This window comes from Biomphalaria glabrata, chromosome 2 (assembly GCF_947242115.1).
Source record: "Biomphalaria glabrata chromosome 2, xgBioGlab47.1, whole genome shotgun sequence".
NCBI lineage: Eukaryota > Metazoa > Mollusca > Gastropoda > Planorbidae > Biomphalaria > Biomphalaria glabrata.
The window spans coordinates 8016617-8038040 of record NC_074712.1 but is presented as its reverse complement, the minus strand read 5'-3'; the positions used below and the strand labels follow the sequence as shown (position 1 = coordinate 8038040).

At 41.7% G+C, this 21424-nt stretch overlaps 1 protein-coding gene across 1 annotated transcript; it reads right to left on the bottom strand.

The window, feature by feature from the left end:
* Positions 1–3430: 3430 nt before the first annotated feature.
* LOC129924391 (ATP-dependent RNA helicase glh-2-like) lies at positions 3431–20441 on the bottom strand. The gene is made up of 2 exons (XM_056018605.1): positions 19968–20441; positions 3431–4168 (listed from the first exon to the last, which is right to left on the bottom strand). The coding sequence occupies exons 1-2, from the start codon at positions 20439–20441 to the stop codon at positions 3431–3433; spliced, it is 1212 nt and encodes a 403-aa protein (XP_055874580.1).
* Positions 20442–21424: the final 983 nt, after the last annotated feature.

The window sequence follows — 21424 nt, the reverse complement described above, 5'->3', positions numbered from 1 at the left end:
AGTTCAAGATAACATCGTGTTCGATGTATAGAAACGAGTTCACTAAACACGAGTTTCGATTTCATGATTGAACCTATGAACCTGAGAACCTATGAACCTGAGAACCTATGAACCTGAGAACCTATGAACCTGAGAACCTGAGAACCTGAGAACCTATGAACCTGAGAACCTATGAACCTGAGAACCTATGAACCCGAGAACCTATGAACCTGAGAACCTATGAAACTATGAACCTATGAACCTGAGAACCTGAGAACCTATGAACCTGAGAACCTATGAACCTGAGAACCTATGAACCTGAGAACCTATGAACCCGAGAACCTATGAACCTGAGAACCTATGAAACTATGAACCTATGAACCTGAGAACCTGAGAACCTATGAACCTGAGAACCTATCTGCTCTCTTTCATTAGACTCTGAATGAAGTCATTTCATGTTATCTACATATTACATGCGTTACATTTTGCATGCGTTACATATTACTTGTGTTACATATTACATGTGATGCAAATTTCGCTACATATTGCGTAAGATATCACATGCTGTACATACTACTAACGTTACATGTTACACGTGTTACATGAGGCTTGATGACGTAGAGGCAGATCTATAACAACTAAAAGCCCGAGCCTCGAGACGTAAAGATTAGAATGGGAGAGATGTGCTAGAGCAGGCCAGGACCCTCCATGGGCTGTAGCACCTCTGGGATGGATGATGACACATTATAAGTGTTACATATTATATGTGCTACATATTACATGCCTTTATATTACATGCATTACATACATCTTGCGTTATGTTATAAGTTATATGTTATAAGTTATATATTATATGTTATAAGTTATATGTTATAAGTTATATGTCATAAGTTATATATTATATGTTATAAGTTATATGTTATATGTTATAAGTTGTATGTTATAAGTTATATGTTATATGTTATATGTTATATGTTATAAGTTGTATGTTATATATGTTATGTTATATGTTATACGCGGAGGGCTTAGCGGGTTGGCTGAGTGGTCAAGCTTGGCTTCCAAACCGAGGAGTCTCGGGTTCGAATCCTGGTTAAGCTGAGACTTTGAATTTCGGAATTTTTAAATCATCCCTGACTCAACCCAATTTTAATTGATAACTAATCTTAGTTGGAGAAAGTAAGGGTGATTGGTCGTTGTGCTGACAACATAACACCCTCGTTAACCATCGGTCAAAGTCACAGATGACCTTTACATCATTTGTCCCATATATCACAAGGTCTGAAATAGATGCTTGGCTTTTCCTTTGTAAATTACATACATGTTATATTTGCTACATGTTACATATTGCGTACCTTACATTTGACATATGTTATATATTCAAAATGCATGTAGCATTGTGCCGATGAGCCAAAAAACCCAACATACAAAACACAATACAAATACATAAAGCATGTTTTTTGATTTGACGCATAAACCTCTGTGCCATAATGGTAGCACTAAAGGACAAGATTATTAATGAGATTAAAATGGTGGACATCATGGCGAATAAAAGCTAAGCTTCGACAAGGGGACGAGACGATGACCTCAGAATCGGCAGCTCTGGGGGGGGGGGGAGCTTGACTACCACGTGACCATCCAGATTGCCAAAAGGTGTAGATAGTTTGTTGTTTTGTGTGTGTGTACATTCTTAAGTGACTTTCATCCGGGAACTTCTGACCCAACACAACTCCCTTGCTCTGAGACAAAAGCTTAGTTCAAAGTGACATAATCGTATAAATGTTAAATTTAGGAGGAGGCTTTATTAATCAAATAAAAGTATAACTTTTTAATAATACAAAATATTACCCAAGTAAAATACAGAGGGTACCATTTTAAGGACGCCTTTAAATTATGTGTTTATAAGAACAGTATATTAGACATGTGTAACAACCGCTTAGATGCGTGCTAAGAGAGGTCGGTTATAGTGTTTATAGTTTATAGTGTATATATATATAATTAATTATATATGGCTGCGCTGGGGCAAATGATGGTTTAGTATTAAAATCTCGCCTAAAACAAACAAAATCGAAGCAAAAAAAACATTCATTAAATTTCACCCCGCCCCACCCTCCGCGGGGGGGATTTCAATTCGGTTCAACCACCACCCCCGACTACGCACATGGTACACTAGTATGTACACTACTGAACAGAAAAAGTTCCTCTAACATTGCGCAGTAGTTCGCTACCTCTCTAGAAACACAAGTCAATATCGTCCACTGTGACTGGACGTAACTCTTGAATCCTTGGTATGCCCCCTGATGCGGAGTTGTCGTTCTTACACCATTCCCTAGCAAGACATCAGAGAGTCAACAAATCTGATGGACAAGCTACGATGTCGGCTGTTAATTTGTTGTACAAATGTTGATAGACATTTTTTTTAACTGGCATTTTAATTTCACTAATTTGATCTGTTGGTTTTGAAGTAAGCGAAGGAATTTGTTGTTATTATTATTTTGTAAATATTGTTATTGTTTTATATAAGTATGTAGGCTTAGATACGAGAAATCTAGTGTCTCCAATTAGATCTATTTTATACTATATGTATATATACCTATTATGTGTTCTTGTTTTTTTCAGGGAGAACAGTCTGTCCACGCGCTGACCCAGTTTTTGTTGTCATAAAACATTCCATTGCTGACGAAAAGTTTAGGCATTTTGTTGTTGGTCTGGTCCCACAACGCCATCGTAAAAACAAAATCATCTCTGGTTAACCTACTTCATCTGACCTATTGACTTAAAATCTCTCTCTATCTCTCTCTTTCTCTCTGTAATCCTTAGTTATTTTCAACTTGTATAGGTCAGTTAAAGTTGTTTTTTTACCGGAAGTCAAGTAGTTAAAAACTCTCAATTACTCACGAAATGCTTCGAATGGCATGCGACTCAAATAGCCTCTAACCACCTGTCAAACTTCTACCTTCAGATATTGGGTCCAGCGGAACTGCTGTCACTGACAGGAGAAGGCGAGTAACTGGCGCCTAAACCAGAAAGCTTCGCGGTTTCAGTTCGAGTCTCCGTGAAGATTGGGATTTTAAACATCGGTACTCTTAGGACGAGTTCCGGCTACTCAAATGGGTCCTTGACAATAGCTTTGAAAATTGGGGGGGGGGGGGGGGAGGCAGCTGGTCTTTGTGCTGACCTCACGACACCCTCGTTAAGCATAGGCCTTAGAAAAGTTCTTTACAGAGTAATTTACGCTGCCCTATACTTCTCAAGGTCTGAAAGAAAACGTGATTCACTTTTGAAATGATGATCGGGGTCACTAATGTATACATATAGGGAGACTTGGACGTTTGGACTTAAACCGTTGTGGCCATGTTCATCGAAGATATTAGCCTCTAGACTCAATATGCTATAGATCTATGTGCCCTACTAGTAGAGGCGGCCTTAGCAGCGCGCGGGCCATGGGCGAGTGTCATCTCAGTGCACGAATATGTGTACAATGGACACACGGTGAAAAGAAATTCTCCTTATCTAAGGCGCTGTTGCCCCACTCGCCACCCCCTAAGGCGCTGTTGCCCCACATGCCACCCCCTAAGGCGCTGTTGCCCCACTCGCCACACCCTAAGGCGCTGTTGCCCCACTCGCCACCCCCTAAGGCGCTGTTGCCCCACTCGCCACCCCCTAAGGCGCTGTTGCCCCACTCGCCACCCCCAAAGGCGCTGTTGCCCCACTCGCCACCCCCAAAGGCGCTGTTGCCCCACTCGCCACCCCCAAAGGCGCTGTTGCCCCACTCGCCACCCCCAAAGGCGCTGTTGCCCCACTCGCCACCCCCAAAGGCGCTGTTGCCCCACTCGCCACCCCCAAAGGCGCTGTTGCCCCACTCGCCACCCCCAAAGGCGCTGTTGCCCCACTCGCCACAGCCTAAGGCGCTGTTGCCCCACTCGCCACACCCTAAGGCGCTGTTGCCCCACTCGCCACCCCCTAAGGCGCTGTTGCCCCACTCGCCACCCCCAAAGGCGCTGTTGCCCCACTCGCCACCCCCAAAGGCGCTGTTGCCCCACTCGCCACCCCCAAAGGCGCTGTTGCCCCACTCGCCACCCCCAAAGGCGCTGTTACCCCACTCGCCACCCCCTAAGGCGCTGTTGCCCCACTCGCCACCCCCTAAGGTGCTGTTGCCCCACTCGCCACCCCCTAAGGTCGCCTCTGCATACTACTACCTTATAGTATCAAAGCATTAAGCCCAAGAATCAAACATTCTATTAAGTCTGTCCAAGCACGAAAATGTATTTCATATCGCCAACTGTATAAACAATTCAAACCAAAGTGATAGGCTTGAACCCAAGTCCCTTGCATTCTCCTTTTTCCTTTTGTCTCTTATGCATCAGCAATGCTCCTGGGCGCCCGGGCATCATTTGGAGCGTCGCTTAAAACACAAAGTTGTTCCTTACTGTAAATATGTTCGACTTTTCGACTCCACACTCTGCCGCCACTCTGCCGCCACTACACTCTGCCCCACTCTGCCGCCACTCTGCCCCACTCTGCCGCCACTCTGCCCCACTCTGCCGCCACTCGCCTAAAGTAGATATTCATGAGATTAAAATTGATTACAACAATATCGGGCGAGAAAAGTTGACAACGCCTGGCGGCTTAACGAGTCAGTATGTAATGTCGACGTCTGCTTTTAACCAGAACTCATATTCGTTATAAAGGTGAGAGAATGTATAAACTTTTAAGCTGGCGGTTTAACGAGGTCCAGGGCACGTTAAATTTGTCTGTGTTGTGCTCCAAAGCAAAAGTTGAACAGGGGGGAAAAAAATCCACTCTTGTATTCACTTTTTTCTATTTTTGTCTCTCGTTCTCCCTTCGTCCGTCTCTCCATCCCTTCTATTATCCGTTCGTTCCAGTGTAGCCCAATCGCGTGAGATGCCGCGGGCTATCAGTCAAGCACGAACTGCGGGGACACTCGAATCGAACCGAGGACCGGTCGAGGCCTGGGATGAAAACGACCGGCATAGGCCTTCATTAGCCCCAATCAGCCGGCGGAGCTCAAGGGAATATCCTGTCAACAGCATCCGCAGCGTAGTGCCTCACCACAATCTCTCTCTCTCTTCTTTCTTTCTGTCTCTCTCTCCGTTTCCCTCGTCGTCTATCGCCCTGTGCGTGCAGTCTCTCCTAAGCTGAACGCCCACCTCCACCCCGCACTTCTCTCGCCTTCTTTTTTTTCTCTTCTCTCTCTCTCTCTCTCCGGACTCTCCCCTTTCCTTCTTAATTCCTTCCTTCCCCCACCACCCCCTCAACCCCCCTCCCTCCAATCCTCTCGGCGATTCCGCCCATCCCTTTGTTCCTGCTTCAGCCACGCCCACCCCCCCTTGCGTCTTTTTTTTTCTCTCTCTCTCCTTCCCGCCCCTCGTAACGGATGCCATATCATCACCCGTTTGGATCGAAGTCCAAAGCCAAGGTTTCAGTGACGTCTTAGACGCAAGGTTTCTGCTGTAGTTTAGTCCAACTTTGGGTCATTTCTGGTGCTACTTCTAGAGGACGACTTTCTGATCCAAGATTTCAGTCACATTTGATATATATAACTCTCTTCTTCCCTCAACAGTTTCAACGAGTAGTAAGGAGTAAAGGAAAGATCACTCTGCGGATAGTCCACGAGAAAACAAGAAAGGGGGAGGGGGGAGAGAACACGTAGTCACAACATAGCAGGGCAGGACCGTTGCAATATCACTTTTTTATTTTTATTTCTACCTCAAGTTAAAAAAAAAAAGGGGGGGGGGGAGTAACATACTCTGTAGTAACTATCGAAGCGACAGAGCACGCTCAAGAGTTTGGACACAACGGAAAGATCATTCTTTTATTTTGGCAACTCGGACGGAAGGAGTTATCCTAGGTAATTTAAGAGTGAAAAAAAAAAGACAATTTTCGTCTGTATATTTCAGAATATTGGTATGAGTTTTCAAAAGATTTTAATAATTTCCTGATATTTCCAGGACTTTTTCGTATATTTTGCAATTTCAGGAGATTTCCAGGACCTCCTGTTAAATCGACAGGAGGCCGCGGGAAATCTGTTATAAGTTATAAAATGGTTTAATTTAATAATTTACACACCTAAAATTAGTGCGGGTCCCATAAAAGTGCTGGGCCCACTGCGGTCGCATTGGTTGCAGTGGTCTAAGGTTGGCCCTGCAAAATAGCGGCGTATGCTACTCCGCCGTTCGACTAGTTTTATATAATAATTTCACATAAATTTTTAGTCCAGAAGTGCCTGAAACAGGAAGTGTTGTTATAGTTATCCGAGGGAGAGAAGTTGTTGGAATGCACACAAAAAACAACAAAACACACAACATAGTTATCCGAGGGAGAGAAGTTGTTGGAATGCACACAAAAAACAACAAAACAGACAACAAACAAGAAAGTGGTACAAAAATATTTTTGATAAATAACTTGCAATCTTTTAGATCAATTCATTTTTCCCCAATTTTAATGACACCCAAGGGGGGGAATACAAAGCCCTTCCACCTCAGCCACTTGAAAAAAAGTATGGCCCTCAGTGGTCCTCAGTATGTCCATGACGGAGACGGACAATGATTAGATACTGTTATATTTTTTTAACCCCCCCCCCAAAAAAAAAAAAAAAAACTCAGCTACTATAGTACCCAGGTTTAAAAACTTTCTTTTTATCTCAGTCATAACTTGTAAATTTGCTTTTCTGTTAACTCCTTCTCAGTCCAATTCTATCAGTCATATCTTCAAAGTCATCATTTCTATCAATCGTAGTATTAAGAGCCCTTGTAACTTGTAACAGTCATGTCCTGACATTCCCAAACATTCATAAATACATTATTTACATAAAGTCAAATTGATATTAGGTTTCTCTCCTCCGAATAGCGTGCGCGCCTGCGTGTGTGTCTGTCTGTCTGTCTGTCAGGGGGGGGGGGGGTTCCCATTGTCCTACAAAGGGCATACGCATGCTTCTACTTTCATATGTTCACTGATTCCAATCAACACACTAAACATAGCAGTTTGTGCTAACTAATGCAGTGCAAGAATCGCGGAACGCCAAGAAGTTACTCAAGTCTCCCATCAACAAAATAGTTTTTACAAACTCAGAACCAAAACTCTATCCTAACTGTACACTGCTAACTTTATACACAACGAAACCCTGTAATATTTTTTTAAAAAGTTAAGCTGTTTATTTAATGACGTCATAGTAATGTAGTTTGAGTTAGAGATTATTACACTTATTTAAAGAGATTTTCGAGATGAGATCATCAAAACTGACAGGCGCTGTGCCATGGAAACTTTCAGAACGCTTATCTTCTGGTAATTCAGGCACTGAAAATTTAGGCACCGGTAATTTTGGACTGACTAGATTTCTGAAACTACCAGTAAGATTCTTTGACAAAGTTCTTCTCATGTAGACCTGTGCTTGTACACTATATATCAACCTAAAATGTATAGAAAGATCAAGCATTTCAATATTTATGGAGATGTCCATTTACTATCATGTAGATGTCAAGTTACTGTGAGGTAGATGTCATTACTGTCTTGACTGAATATAACATAACCCATGGAGTAATTTTTTTTTCTGTAGGACTTAAACTTTGAGAAAATAAAATGAAAAAAAAAAAAGAAGGGGGTGGGGAATAAACACATTGGAATTTCATCAGGAATTTAATATTAGATATGTCCCTGGCTAGACATGTCCCTGGCTAGATATGTTCCTGGCTAGATATGTCCCTGGCTAGACATGTCCCTGGCTAGACATGTCCCTGGCTAGATATGTCCTTGGCTAGATATGTCCCTGACTAGATATGTCCCTGGCTAGATATGTCCTTGGCTAGATATGTCCCTGGCTAGACATGTCCCTGGCTAGATATGTTCCTGGCTAGATATGTCCCTGGCTAGACATGTCCCTGGCTAGACATGTCCCTGGCTAGATATGTCCTTGGCTAGATATGTCCCTGGCTAGATATGTCCCTGGCTAGATATGTCCTTGGCTTGACATGTCCCTGGCTAGACATGTCCCTGGCTAGATATGTTCCTGGCTATTACACATTGTGGTGTTTTAAAACTTTAAGTAGACTAGTTATATCGGTTGTAAAAAGAAATGACTGGAATAGGATTAAACTTTGATGGTTACAGATAATATCAAGGTCTAAAAAAAAAACATAGAATGTCTGCATATCTTTGAAAAAAAAATATTGAGCCCATAAGCGTTAAACCATAACGGATAAGTTTGTACATGACAGCAATGTTTATTTATGCAAACAATAACAAACTTAAAAAGAGTTTATTTATTTTTTTATCCTCATGGCCTTTATTTAGCACACATTATCTTTGCAATAATAAATTTCTCATTGTTGAAAAGTGTTTGATGTACATCTTACTTTTCAACATTATATATATATCAAGAATCGAGTTTTGTCACTTAACTACAATGATCGTGGTGGTAGAGCACGACTTCCGAACCAAGCAGTCTTGGATTCAAATCCCGGTGACGACTGGCATTTTTAATTAAGATTCCCCTGAGTTTACACAACCTGATAGATCCATTAATTTCAGGTGATTAAAGGCGACTGTCACTAAGACGTGGTTATTGTGCTGGCTACATGACACCCTCGTTAACCGGTAGTCCATCGAAACAGAGAACCGCCTCACTTTTAGCCACAGATCGTGGCCCACGTCACCTCCGCGACAGTGTCCCGGTAAAAGCGGAACAGTAAAATACATTTCACAAGTAATTAGATTGTCATTAATAAGGAGGTCATCGTCTAGCTAGGGCCGGCCCATTCCCTGTTTAGCTTCCACATTGAAAGCATGTTGTTATCCCTCGCCTGCAGCAGTCGTCATCGCGTTCAAACTTCCGCTCGGGAGTGTGGAGCCTAAGCCGCCTTTGCCAAAGCCCTAGTTTCAGTGCGTGAGGTTTTCCTCGCGGTGTTCCACAGCCGAGACCTCGCCACCGTCTCCGTAAATATGATCGTTAGCTGATAGTGTGCCGTAAAAATCGGCCTTCACGCCGTGGGCTAGACGTGGGGGAGACCTGGATCTCAGGAATGAATGGGTTAGGGGAGGGGAAATGGGCGAAAGAGAAGAAAAAAAAAATAAAGTTACGGTGCTCCGAATGGTCATAATAGTCAAACATTTTGACGAAAGTGGAATGAGAATGTTACCGTTTTATACCTTACTACTGATTTTAAAATAATTAATCGTGAGAAGCGTGGTCGAGAGGCCAAGTGTGATGCTACCTATGATGGGGGCTCGAGGTTCGACACCCGACTCGAGCAGAGTTGTGTTTACTGAGCGCCTAAAGGCATCACGGAAAAACCTCCCAGATACCCCACTGGTCCACAAATGAGATTGGACCATAGCGCTCTGAGCATGCTATAAGCATGAAAGTAGCGCTATATAAAAGCCATTATTATTATTATGATCATTATTATTATTATTAATCCGTTTACGACAGTTATAAAAAAATGTCACATGGATTTTTCAATGTCCTTTCCTGCTTGCGCTGTGGAAATAGATAACTTTGTTGTTGTTTATTACAAATAATTATATTATAGTTATGTGTATCGATGTAACAACTTTTATACTTTATTAATCGATTCTGCCATGATCATAGTTCATAAAATGGAAATACAAATCATTAGTCTCTTAAACAGTGTCCATTGTGAAATTTTGACGCAACAGGTCAAGGAGGGGTGCCCACTTTAATATTCAATAATCGGTTAATAATCTTGTAGGCATATTCAGACACTCGAAAATGTCTAAGATGTCTATTCACACCTACTTCAATGATAATACGGGAATGTGGTATAATGTTTAAATTAGCGCATAATTTACATTAGTAGCTTGTTGTTTATGATGTGAAGGGATTATCAGTGATATTTTCGCAACATTTTATACACTATTTGTTGTTTTTATTACACATATGTAGGCTGCCTTTCTTCACTAGTTTAGAAAAACAAAAGTTATCAAATATAACTCAACAAGGTTTCCGTAGATTAATGATAGCCCTGTAAGTGCTGAAGAAGGGGAAAATTTGCCCGACGAAAAATGCACCAGGAGCAGAACCTTACTCCGTGTAGTCTGCTCCTGTGTCTGCCTGTGTGTTTGTTCGTACCGGGCCCGCGCTGCTATTCAAGCCCCTCGTTCTCGTCGTGGCTTTCGTTCGTCGTGTTCCTGGTGCTCTCCCCCTTTTTGTTTCTTCATTGAATAGTCGTTCTTGGCTCGGGAGAAGCAGAGTTGTGACTATTTTGTGTTTTCTCCGAAGACAAAATATCTAGAAACAAAAAAAAAAGTATATTTTAAATGATATAGAATTTATATAGTATATAGGTACACATGGGCAGGGCCGGCCTTAGGCATAGGCAAACTAGGCAGCCTCTGATAGTTGTGTGCCTCGCATAGGACTAAAACAAATTAAAGAGAAAAAACAGCAAAGCTTAGATCAAATCTCTACCATAGCAAAGCTCTATTATTATATCATCTATACCTGCTAAACTAGCCGTAAGTTTTACTTATGTTCCCCTTTCAGGCCATGCGATCTATAGGGTAGATGATGTAAAGGTCGTCTGTTTCTGTGGTCCACGGTTATCCATTAGAACTATGTGGACTCTGAGGCGCCCAAAGATCCCGAAATTAAAAGTCAGGACCCCCGGTTCAGAAGCCAAGCGCTTTGCCTATCAACCACTGCGCCATTTAGTTACCCGGGATTTGGGAACTTTTTGGACCAGGCGTAAAATTAGGCACCCTTTTAATAGCGACCTTAATTTTACAAATAATTTTAAAATGGTAACGTATATTTTATCCTCAGGTCATGTGCTGTTAGCGGCGTTATCAAAAATACTAACTATAACGGTTTCTAACAGCATTTTCCTGATACAAAAGAAAAGCTAACAAATTGGAGGAAAAAACAGGGTGCCCATATTTCCTTAATGCCCAGTGCCTTAATTACCAATTGCCTAAATTTCCAGTCACCCACATGACATGTTCAGAGCATACTCAGATGCTTATAATGGGGTCAATACTTCCGTTTTATGTCGTAAATATGTTTTACAAAGTTTATATCAACCCACTCTGTCTGTGTGTCTGTCTGGCCAAAAGTTTGTACACGTTATTTCTCCGACACCCAATCTCGGATCAAGCTGAAATTTTACACAATTATTTCTTTTACATGACAACACAAGAATCAAAAAAAAAAAATTATAACCAATCAGTTAATTAACCATTTGTAATAAATTACTATGTTTGGTATCTGAAACAAGGGAAAGAAATAGTACTTGACTGAAGTGGTGGTATAAGCTTAATTATTTCCTTTTATACATTGTCGTCTGAGGCTTATTACAAATTTAATTACATGACTGATCCAAACTAATTGATACACTTAATATAAGCATCGTTTTTATTTTTTTAAAGTTTTTTGTTATACTTTACTAGATTCTCTGACGATGTGTGTGCTGTTTCTAATACTATCAAGAGGCACGTACCTTACATTGGCCAGCGTGCCGCTCACGAATTTCTTTCCGGTTAGGGTCAAAGTAGAGACGAAAAACCTAGGAAAGTCATGTCTGGGTGTCAAGTGTCGAATATTTAAAAACAAAAATCGATGATGCAGAAGGATAGCACGTAAGCGAAACAATAAACTTCTGGACTTGAACAAAACAAAATATCGTATAGGACAGCGGTTCTCAACCTTTTAGGCTCGGCGACCCCTTTTTACAATCCCCACTCTGCCGCGACCCCCCCCCCCTCCCCGCACATACACACAGCAACAGAAGAATAGACAATAACAATCCATTTTTTTTCGATGGTCTTAGGCGACCCCTGGCAAATCGTCAATCGACCCCCAAGGGGGTCTCGATCCACAGGTTGATAACCCCTGGTATAGGAGCTTGAAAAACATAAATACATAAAGTAATCATCTTAATTAAATTGCACGCAGTCCCAGAGTCTTAGAAGTTTTATAAGTAAAGTAGTAGTAAAGTTCCCCTTTCACACCTTGTGGTCTACAGGTCAGATGATGTAAAGGTCATCTGTTTTCTGTGGCCCACGGTTAACGAGGGTGCCATGTTACCAGCACAACGACCAACCTCCTTTACTTTTCCCTAAAATAATGCCAGGTACCCATTAGAGCTGGGTAGACTCAGAGGCGCCCGAAGATACCGAAGTTAAAAATCCATGTCTTCACCAGGATTCGAACCCCTGTCCCCCAGTTCGGAAGCCAAGCGCTTTACAGCTCAGCCACCGCGCCTCCTAGAAGTTTTATAAAACACCTACAAATGGTCAAGAAAAAGATGTTTGGGACAGTTTAAATTGACAAACAATTTTGATGGACGACACACTAGATACCTAGTTATCCTACCTACTGTTAAATATATATATATATATACAAGCTTTGAACCCAGGTCCCACGATCGCCGCATCTACTCGCTAGCCATTTGAAAAAATTAAGACGTGTTTTTTCATTTCATTTTCTCTGGGTTTAAACTTAGGCTACTGTGTGTGTGAACAATGTATTCTTCTGGGTTTAAACCGAGCTTAAATTTTACAGTCATTCGCACTGTGCTCATCTAGGTTTAAATTTAAACGTAACCTATGGCTTCAGTGTCGTTTTCTGTGATCTTCTGGGTTTAAAAAATAACCTATGGCTTCAGTGTCGTGTAATGTTGTTTTTTCTGGGTTTGAACCTAAACCTATTTTTTCACAGAATCTCCAGCACTGTGCTCTTCTGGGTTTCAACAATAACCTATTTTTTTCACAGTGTCGTCTGCAGATCATTAAAAAAAAAAAAAAAAAAGGTTTCAGTCATAATTTGATGCTCCGCCTATGTATGTACCACATTAAATAAAAAAGATTTGCCCAAATGATATCGGGTGAACCTGTCCGATACAGTGCTCTATAGTGTACCGTGACACAGACTAATTATCTACTTAATGGTGTTCCACCCGTGTGCAGTGCTGTAAGCGTGACATGGAACCCCCCCCCCCTTTACCCTCGAATGCCCACCCCCGCCAAGGGTGCGGGGCGTCAATTACACACATGTTGAAAAGCATGCTAGGGGGGAAATTCTAGGCAGCAGTTGTTGCAGTGGTGGCGTCAGTTTCGTTGGGGGGGTGGGGAGGAGCAGGGGGGGGGGGGCTGAACGTTGGCACGTAGATCAAATTTATCTTTAACACGTGTTAGTGTGGGGGGGGGGGGGGCGCTTGACGTGAAATGTGGAAGTGGTAAAAAAAAAGGAGGGGGAATGGGGCAGGCGGGGTTGGGGAGGGGGGCTATAGAAGTTTTGTGCTTTTGACTTGTCTTTATTAAGCTTAGATTTTGATATAGCGCTGTATCTATGTGACCCGAACTGTGGGACCAGGCGACGACACACACATCATTCATGTAGCCCTACACCCCCCCCCCCCCCCAAGAACAACAACGCCCCCCCCCCCCCAATGTCTGAGCGTGCTGGTAAAAGTTTCAAGTTTATATAAGGAGGAGTAGGGGGACAATGGGTGAAAGGGGGGGAGTTGTTAACTCCGCGAGACCTGGAGATAGAAAGACACACACACAAAAAGAAAATAGAGAGAGCAGCCATACAATAAAATTAAAACATCAACCTAAGCCACAGTCACATCTTCACGAACGCGTTGTAAAAGATGAATAATGCATACATGTTTCAGATGCAACAACATGTCCTACATTTTTAATATTAAATAACACATTTTTTTTGGGGGGGGGGGGGGGGAGATGGTAGTGTAGTCAATCTGTTGACCTTCTGTATTGATGTTTTGCAGAGTTGACCAGTACGGAGGGTCTGTGGTTTGTTTCCTGGCCAGAACTGTCCGTTGTTTCACCTAATGTAGTCCACCGTTGTCTCCCATTAAAGTAGTTAGCCCTAGTCCTGCCGTTGTAGATGTATACACAATTCCCTATAGATTTTTTCAACACTTCACCCTTTTTGTATTTGCGCGACCTTTGACAGGACATCCAAAAAGGTTGCTTAACAAAAGAGAGAACAACACACTAAAAAGTAAAAGTAAAGTTCCCCTTTCAGACCTTGTGGTCTATGATTTTAGGAAATTTAGGCACCGGATATTTAGGCACCGCGTATTTACGGATATTTAGGCACCGGATATTTAGGCACCCGGAAATTTAGGCACCCGGATATTTAGGCACCCGGAAATTTAGGCACCCGGATAATTAGGCACCCGGAAATTTAGGCACCGGATAATTAGGCATTTTTTGACAAGGCGGAAAATTAGGCACCGGATAATTAGGCACTCTTTAATTAGCGACCTTAATTTTGAAAGTAGTTTTAAAATGTTAACGTATATGTTATCCTTAGGCTATGGGCTATCGGTGACGTTATCAAAAAAATAGCGACCATAACGATTCTAACTAAAGAAAAGCTGACAAAATGGGGAAAATGACAATCATGAGAATGTGTGGAAAAAAAAAGACTCCTGCGTCATTATATAATATAGACATCACAGCATTCAGGGGAGGGGAGGTAGAGAGGATTTACCGCTCATTGCTTCCGTCCATCACCAACCCCTAAGGTTGACTGGTGAGTTTTTTTTAATTGATGATTATGCAAATTGTGTAAATATTTAGTTACTAATGTAAATACTTAGGATTAAAAAGTATTATAAAATATGTTTATAATGTCGGGGAGTGTTGGTGATAAATATAATCGCAATCACCCTCTGCTTGTTGAAAAGGAGGGGTCGTACTCTTAAAATGGGATGGGCGGGGCGGGGGGGGGGGCGCACACACTCTCACTTAAATGAGAGGATTTCTCCCAGGTAGATGTAAACTTAGTCGTAAAAGTTACGTAGTGAATCTGAAGGCTACACACTGGACTAAAGGGTATGGAAACACAAAGGTGTTCAAATGGAAGTCTGGGGATTATATTTTAGAGGCCTTCCAAAAACTTTGGTAGACACATTTCTGTTAAAACCATCATAATAATAAGAACAGTAATAAAAATAATAATATAAGGGAAATGAAGATAGTTATATTTCATTGGCAGTTTTGAAAGTTAGGGAGACGAGTGGTTTTGTTTTTTTTTGTTGTTGTTTTTAATATGTGTGTGTGTGTGTGTGTGTGTGTGTTTAATAATGAGTGTATGAAACCTTTTTTTGTCGTTTTTTTTTTTTTTATTCTGAAGAAAAAATTAATTGTATAAGGTACTGAACACAAAAGGAATGGAGGAATCATACCTTCTCGAAAATTGTAGTAAATATATTTGGTTTATGATAGAGAAGGCGGGGTTCAATTGGAACATCAACAATCTTCTATAAGCAGAATAAGTATTAATAAGAGACCAATATTCCAAAAAAAAATGATATTTAAATTTTTAACTCATCTGTCTTCTCCATAAACTTTTTTTAAAATTTTCAAAACATTATATTTTATCGTAATTTCTAGCCGTTTTGCGATTTCCATTGCTATTTATATAAATATTATATTACATAACTATACATTCAATAAAAGTTAATGACCACATTTGAAGGACGTAACACACCTATACACTCCCACAATAGATCTTCCTAAAGGGGTTACCCATTAACAATATAAAAGAAGGAGTGTTGATAATAGATATTAATGCTATTATAAAATATATATACTACTTTAGTTTATCAACATATTTAATTCCTATAAATAACGCGCGCAAATCCACCCTGCTCATTTCCATTCCCACTATAAGAAGACAATTTTCTCCAGACTTCCATTTTAGCAGTTATGTTCAATGCTGTACCCTGCCCTGTACTCCAGTGTGTAGCCTTGAGACTCATTGCGTCATTTTCACGACCTAGTTCAACATCTACCCGCCACAAATCCTCTCCTTTAGTGGGAGTGCGTAGAGGGGGAAGGGCTAAGGTCAGGAAGCAATGAGAAGAGAATCAACTCTACATCCCCTTCCCTGAATCCTGTGAGGTCTATATTTTATAATGACTATTAATCCGCAGTCATTTTTTCCACACATTCTCACGATTGTCATTTTTTCCTCGTTTTGTCAGTTTTTCTTTTATATCATGAAAATTCAGTTAGAATCGTTATAGTTGCTATTTTTTTGATAACGTCACCAATAGCCCATAGCCTAAGGATAACATATACGTTAACATTTTAAAACTACTTTCAAAATTAAGGTCGCTAATTAAAGAGTGCCTAATTATCCGGTGCCTAATTTTCCGCCTTGTCAAAAAATGCCTAATTATCCGGTGCCTAAATTTCCGGGTGCCTAATTATCCGGGTGCCTAAATTTCCGGGTGCCTAAATATCCGGGTGCCTAAATTTCCGGGTGCCTAAATTTCCGGTGCCTAAATATCCGGTGCCTAATTATCCGGTGCCTAAATTTCCAGATACCGTGGTCTATAGGGCAGATGATGTATAGATGATCTGTTTCTGTGGCCTACGGTTGAAATGGGTGTCATGTGACCAGCACAACGACCAACCGCCTTTACCTTTCCCCAACCAATGTCAGGTACCCATCAGAGCTGGGTGGACTCAGAGGCGCCCAAAGATCCCGAAATTTAAAATCCCAGTCTTCACCAGGATTCGAACCAGGGACCCCCGGTTCAGAAGTCAAGCGCTTTACTGCTCAGCCACCGCGCCTCCGAACAACACACTATTACAAATATAATAGGAATGGGCAGCGAACAGTTTATGTGTATGATAAAGAAAGAGAGAGAGAGAGAGAGAGACAATGGGAGAGAGAGAAAGAGATCAAGAGAAAGTGATAGACGACAGTGATTTTGTCAAAAGTGTTGACAACGAGATTCTCCGTCAGATTGTCAGTTTCATAAAATTAAGTGTTTTTTGTCATCCTTTGGTCTCTCTGTCTGTCTGTCTGTCCCTGAATGTCTCACGCTGTCTCTCTAGCTGTCTTTCTCTCTGTTTCTCTCTCTGTCTCTCTCTCTCTGCATTTCTCTGTCTCTCTCCCTCTCTGTCTGTCTCTCTCTTTCTCTCTGTCTCTCTCTTCTGTCTCTCTCTCTGTCTCTCTCTCACAAACGCACCATGTTACCATGGCAATGTTGGACATAACCTCTTTCTTTTTTTGACAAGCTCAATCTTGTACATCCGGGAATCTAATCCCTGCATTACTTTACCAGCGATGTCACTATGCCCATTGCTCTTAGGTCAGCTAGGTCATTCAGGAGCAGAACTTGACTTGACTTGAGAAATTCACAGGGGAATGGCGGTTGGCAGGATTCAAACCCGCGATCATCGTAACAGTAGATTGAATCGTCAGCCGATGACTGTCTTAACTTCTGGCTGACAATGTCGTAAGTGGACATTGAGAACTAGGACGTGGTACTCCAACTTAAAGCACCCCCACCTCCCCCCTCCCCATACACCAAATGTCCACTAGCGACATGATCTTCACATGACTCGACGAGTGACCTCATTTAGGGCTTAGGGCCTTAACCACAGCCTCCACGGCTATCATTTCATTTTGTTCTTTTGTTCAAATTGAAAGAAAATTGAAAAAAAAAAAAGTTAAGACACACACACACACATTTCATGTGTGATGTTAAGGACGCCCATGAATCCAGGCAACTGTAATGGGTACCTGACATCTGATGAGGAAAGTAAAAGTCGTTATGCTGACCGCATGACACTCTCGTGAATCGACGCTACAGAACTAGATGGTATTTACATCTTCTGGCCCATGGACAACACAGTGTGAACGAGTAGCTTTACTCTCTAGATCAGTACTGTGCCCACCTGAAAATAACAAAAACGATACGCCTTAATTAATGCGGCAGAATAAAGGGAAGTAGCTCTGTCTCATTCGAGCCAAATAAACAACAATGTCATTGACTTTATGTCTATAGTATAGGGCAGTGGAGACCAATAGATCGTTGCCACGTAAACGGTCTGACGCCACGACCTGTGGTCAGTGGATACCAATCGTGACCTCCGTGACCCCTATGTCGAAGGCGCCGTACCAATACATCGTTGCCACGTCACAGGTGTAGCGTCATGACCTATGGTCAGTGGATACCAATAGCTCGTTGCCACGTCCGAGGTCTGACGTATCCACCTGTGGGCAGTGGAGACCCAAAGGTCGTTGCCACGTCATAGGTCTGACGTCAAAACCTGTAACGTTGAGCCGAGCTGTAGGTCTAAATGGCCCACAAGTCGTGACTTCGCAGGCCACTGTCGAGGCCTGCTATATCGATTGGTCGTGATAGGCAGAGATCTGTTTGTAACTTTAGACTTTGTGTCTGAGACAATATTCGATTTACCTCTTGGTACAGTCTTAATCTTTGCACAGTAATCTAGGTTTTAGCTGCCTTTGAATCAATCTAGGTTTTTGCTTTTAGACAATCCGTTTTGTTTTTTTACTTGAGATAATCCAGTTTTTTACTTTGAGGCAATCTAGATTTGTGTTTTGAGACAATCTAAGTTTTTGCTTTGAGAAAATCTAAGTTTGTGCCTTTTTACCTTATAGGCCTACGCAGTAGCCACTTTTCCTAATGGTGTCAGAAAAAAACAACATATTTTTTAAATGTGGAGAAAAAAGCTGGGGCGGGGTGGAGAAGTGTTCTAGCGTCAAGTCGTATTATGAAATCGACCTATTCTCTTTTTCTGATGTTTTTTTTTTTGTTGTTTTTTGTTAACTCCTTCTAGGTCGCAGTGGCTGTAATTGATCGGGAGAAAGAGAGAGAAAGAAAGAGAGAGAGAGAGAGAGAAATGAACGTGTACATGAAGTTATTGTAGACTATGGCATCAGATCCCGGAGTGAATGAATGGCTAAAGGGGGGGGAGGGATAGGGATTGAGGGAGGGTGGTAAAACGGAAGATTGAAGTTAGGGCGGACGGGTGACAAAAAAAATGTAAGAGGGGCGCCGAATAAATTTCCCTCGAATGAATCGCGACTCCGCGTAAGAATGTAATACTTTTTTGGCCTCTGTCCAGAACCACCCCCCAACCTCCCACCCCACCTTATTTTTTTTTTTCTTTAGTCTCTCTGTTTCACAGCTGTGCAACCTAGGCGGTCCGCCTTTTTTTTTTCTCTCTTCTCTGTTCCGTCTCGTTCATTTCTCTACCCTGCCTCTCTCTCTCTCTCTCTCTCTTGAAACGTTCACACACACACACACTTGCGCGCACACACTCTGTCTAACTTGTGGCTAAAAGAACACTCGCTGTGGAGAGGGGAAAAAAAAAACGGCGGGACGGCGAGAAGGGAAGCAACTACGGGGCAGAAACTCAAGGCAGCAGGCGTGAAAGCCGTGAAAGACAATTATTCTGCACCAATGCACCTCAAGTCGGAGTTTTTCCCCCTTCTAAGGGCTTCTTTTTTTTTTTTTTTTGCCTCTCTCTCTCTCTCCTATTCTTTATAATCTCACTCAATTCTTCCTCTCTCTCTTCTCTCTCTCACTCATTTTTATTCCTTTTCCCCTTGACACGCACACATACACAACTCCCTTTTTCCCTTTCTCGCCATGCGCTCCAGTGCATCCACCTCGTCTTGTCAAGGGTGCTAAAATTTGAGCCTCGCAGTTGAGAGTGGGAAGAAGAAAAAAAAAAGGGGGTGGGGGGTAATAAGGAGGAGAGGAGTACAGAAAAAAAATTCCCTTCTCCAAACAGATTCTGTAGAAAGAGGCCTTGAGCTACAGTTAGACCTCACACCTAAGGTTAGAACACGGGAAACTACCCGAGGGGAGCACCACGGTTGGGGGATTATTGTTTCGGAATACGGGTACCAGGCGTCGTGATAATTGGCCCAGTCTATAAAGTAAAGTAGTTCAATCTAAATATGGTCGTGGCGACATTTCATATGAAAGTACGCGCACCATTCTTTCGTGTGTTTTTTTCTTAGCCAGTTCCTAAAGAACATGTGACTGAAACAGTTTAGAGACAGCATTATCCTTAAACAACATGTAAAAAGTCCCATGTGAACAGCTTTCAGACAGCCTCTCATGTACAACCTCATCCTTAATAATGCTTTAGACAACATCCTCCAACTCGCTTTCCCTATAATAGCGCCTATCTGCACAGTGGTTTACCTTTATATCAATACTCTTCTGTACTTCTGATCGTCTGCTTTGCTTTCTATCCATACCCTTCTCTACTTCTGATCGTCTGCTTTGCTTTCTATCCATACTCTTCTCTACTTCTGATCGTCTGCTTTGCTTTCTATCCATACTCTTCTCTACTTCTGATCGTCTGCTTTGCTTTCTATCCATACTCTTCTCTACTTCTGATCGTCTGCTTTGCTTTCTATCCATACTCTTCTCTACTTCTGATCGTCTGCTTTGCTTTCTATCCATAGTCTTCTCTACTTCTGATCGTCTGCTTTGCTTTCTATCCATACTCTTCTCTACTTCTGATCGTCTGCTGTGCTTTCTATCCATACTCTTCTCTACTCCTGATCGTCTGCTGTGCTTTCTATCCATACTCTTCACTACTTCTGATCGTCTGCTTTGCTTTCTATCAATACTCTTCTCTACTTCTGATCGTCTGCTTTGCTTTCTATCCATACTCTTCTGTACTTCTGATCGTCTGCTTTGCTTTCTATCAGTACTCTTCTCTACTTCTGATCGTCTGCTTTGCTTTCTATCAATACTCTTCTCTACTTCTGATCGTCTGCTTTGCTCTCTATCAATACTCTTCTCTACTTCTGATCGTCTGCTTTGCTCTCTATCAATACTCCTCTCTTCTTCTGATCGTCTGCTTTGCTCTCTATCAATACTCTTCTCTACTTCTGATTGTTTGCTTTGCGTTCATTTCAAGTTTCACACGGTGCGCTTTACATTGTCTCTAGTGGTGCGAAACGTAGTCATAGCAGAACAGGGGAAGGGGGGTCTCCAAATTTTGAACGAATTATGTATAGTAGATCCAAAAATATATGGAAAATGAGAATAAAATATACAAGTAAATAAATTTTTTTTTTTTATTTTATATAGCGCTACTTTCATGCTTATAGCATGCTCAGAGCGCTATGGTCAAATCTCATTTATGGACCAGTGGGTATAGGCGGCGCCTTCGACATACACCAGGGGGTATCTGGGAGAAGGTATTCCGTGCTGCCTTTAGGCGCTCAGTAAACACAACTCTGCTCGAGTCGGGTGTCGAACCTCGAGCCCCCCATTATAGGTAGCCAAGCCAATCCAAGTTCAAGTGTAGTTAGCCTCTCGACCACGCTTCACAGATACTCTTTTTCTTTCTTCATAAATATGAAGTGGGTTTTTTTTTTTTTTTTTTTGCTGTTGTTAGGCGGATCTACATTGAAACTCGCAGAAGGCAGGGGCGTCCACTTAATAATATCCGGCACTTGCTTGATGATTAGTATTTCACATAGTATATAAGTATATATATCTGTTATCCAAAAGGAATTGTACTTATAGGCTTTTTTTTCTATTTACACCAGAACCTTGAACATTTTAAAGATTGAAAAGCATTCTAACAGCTCACGAAATCCTTTTATTAGATGACTCAAATTATATATATTCTTTTGAATACT

Coding starts and splice junctions, on each gene's coding strand:
- LOC129924391 (XM_056018605.1), bottom strand. CDS start 20,441: ATGGATAGAAAGCAAAGCAGACGATCAGAAGTAGAGAAGAGTATTGAT. Junction 4,169..19,967: donor AGAAGAGTATTGATATAAAG/GTAAACCACTGT, acceptor ATAAGGTAGTAG/TATGCAGAGGCGACCTTAGG.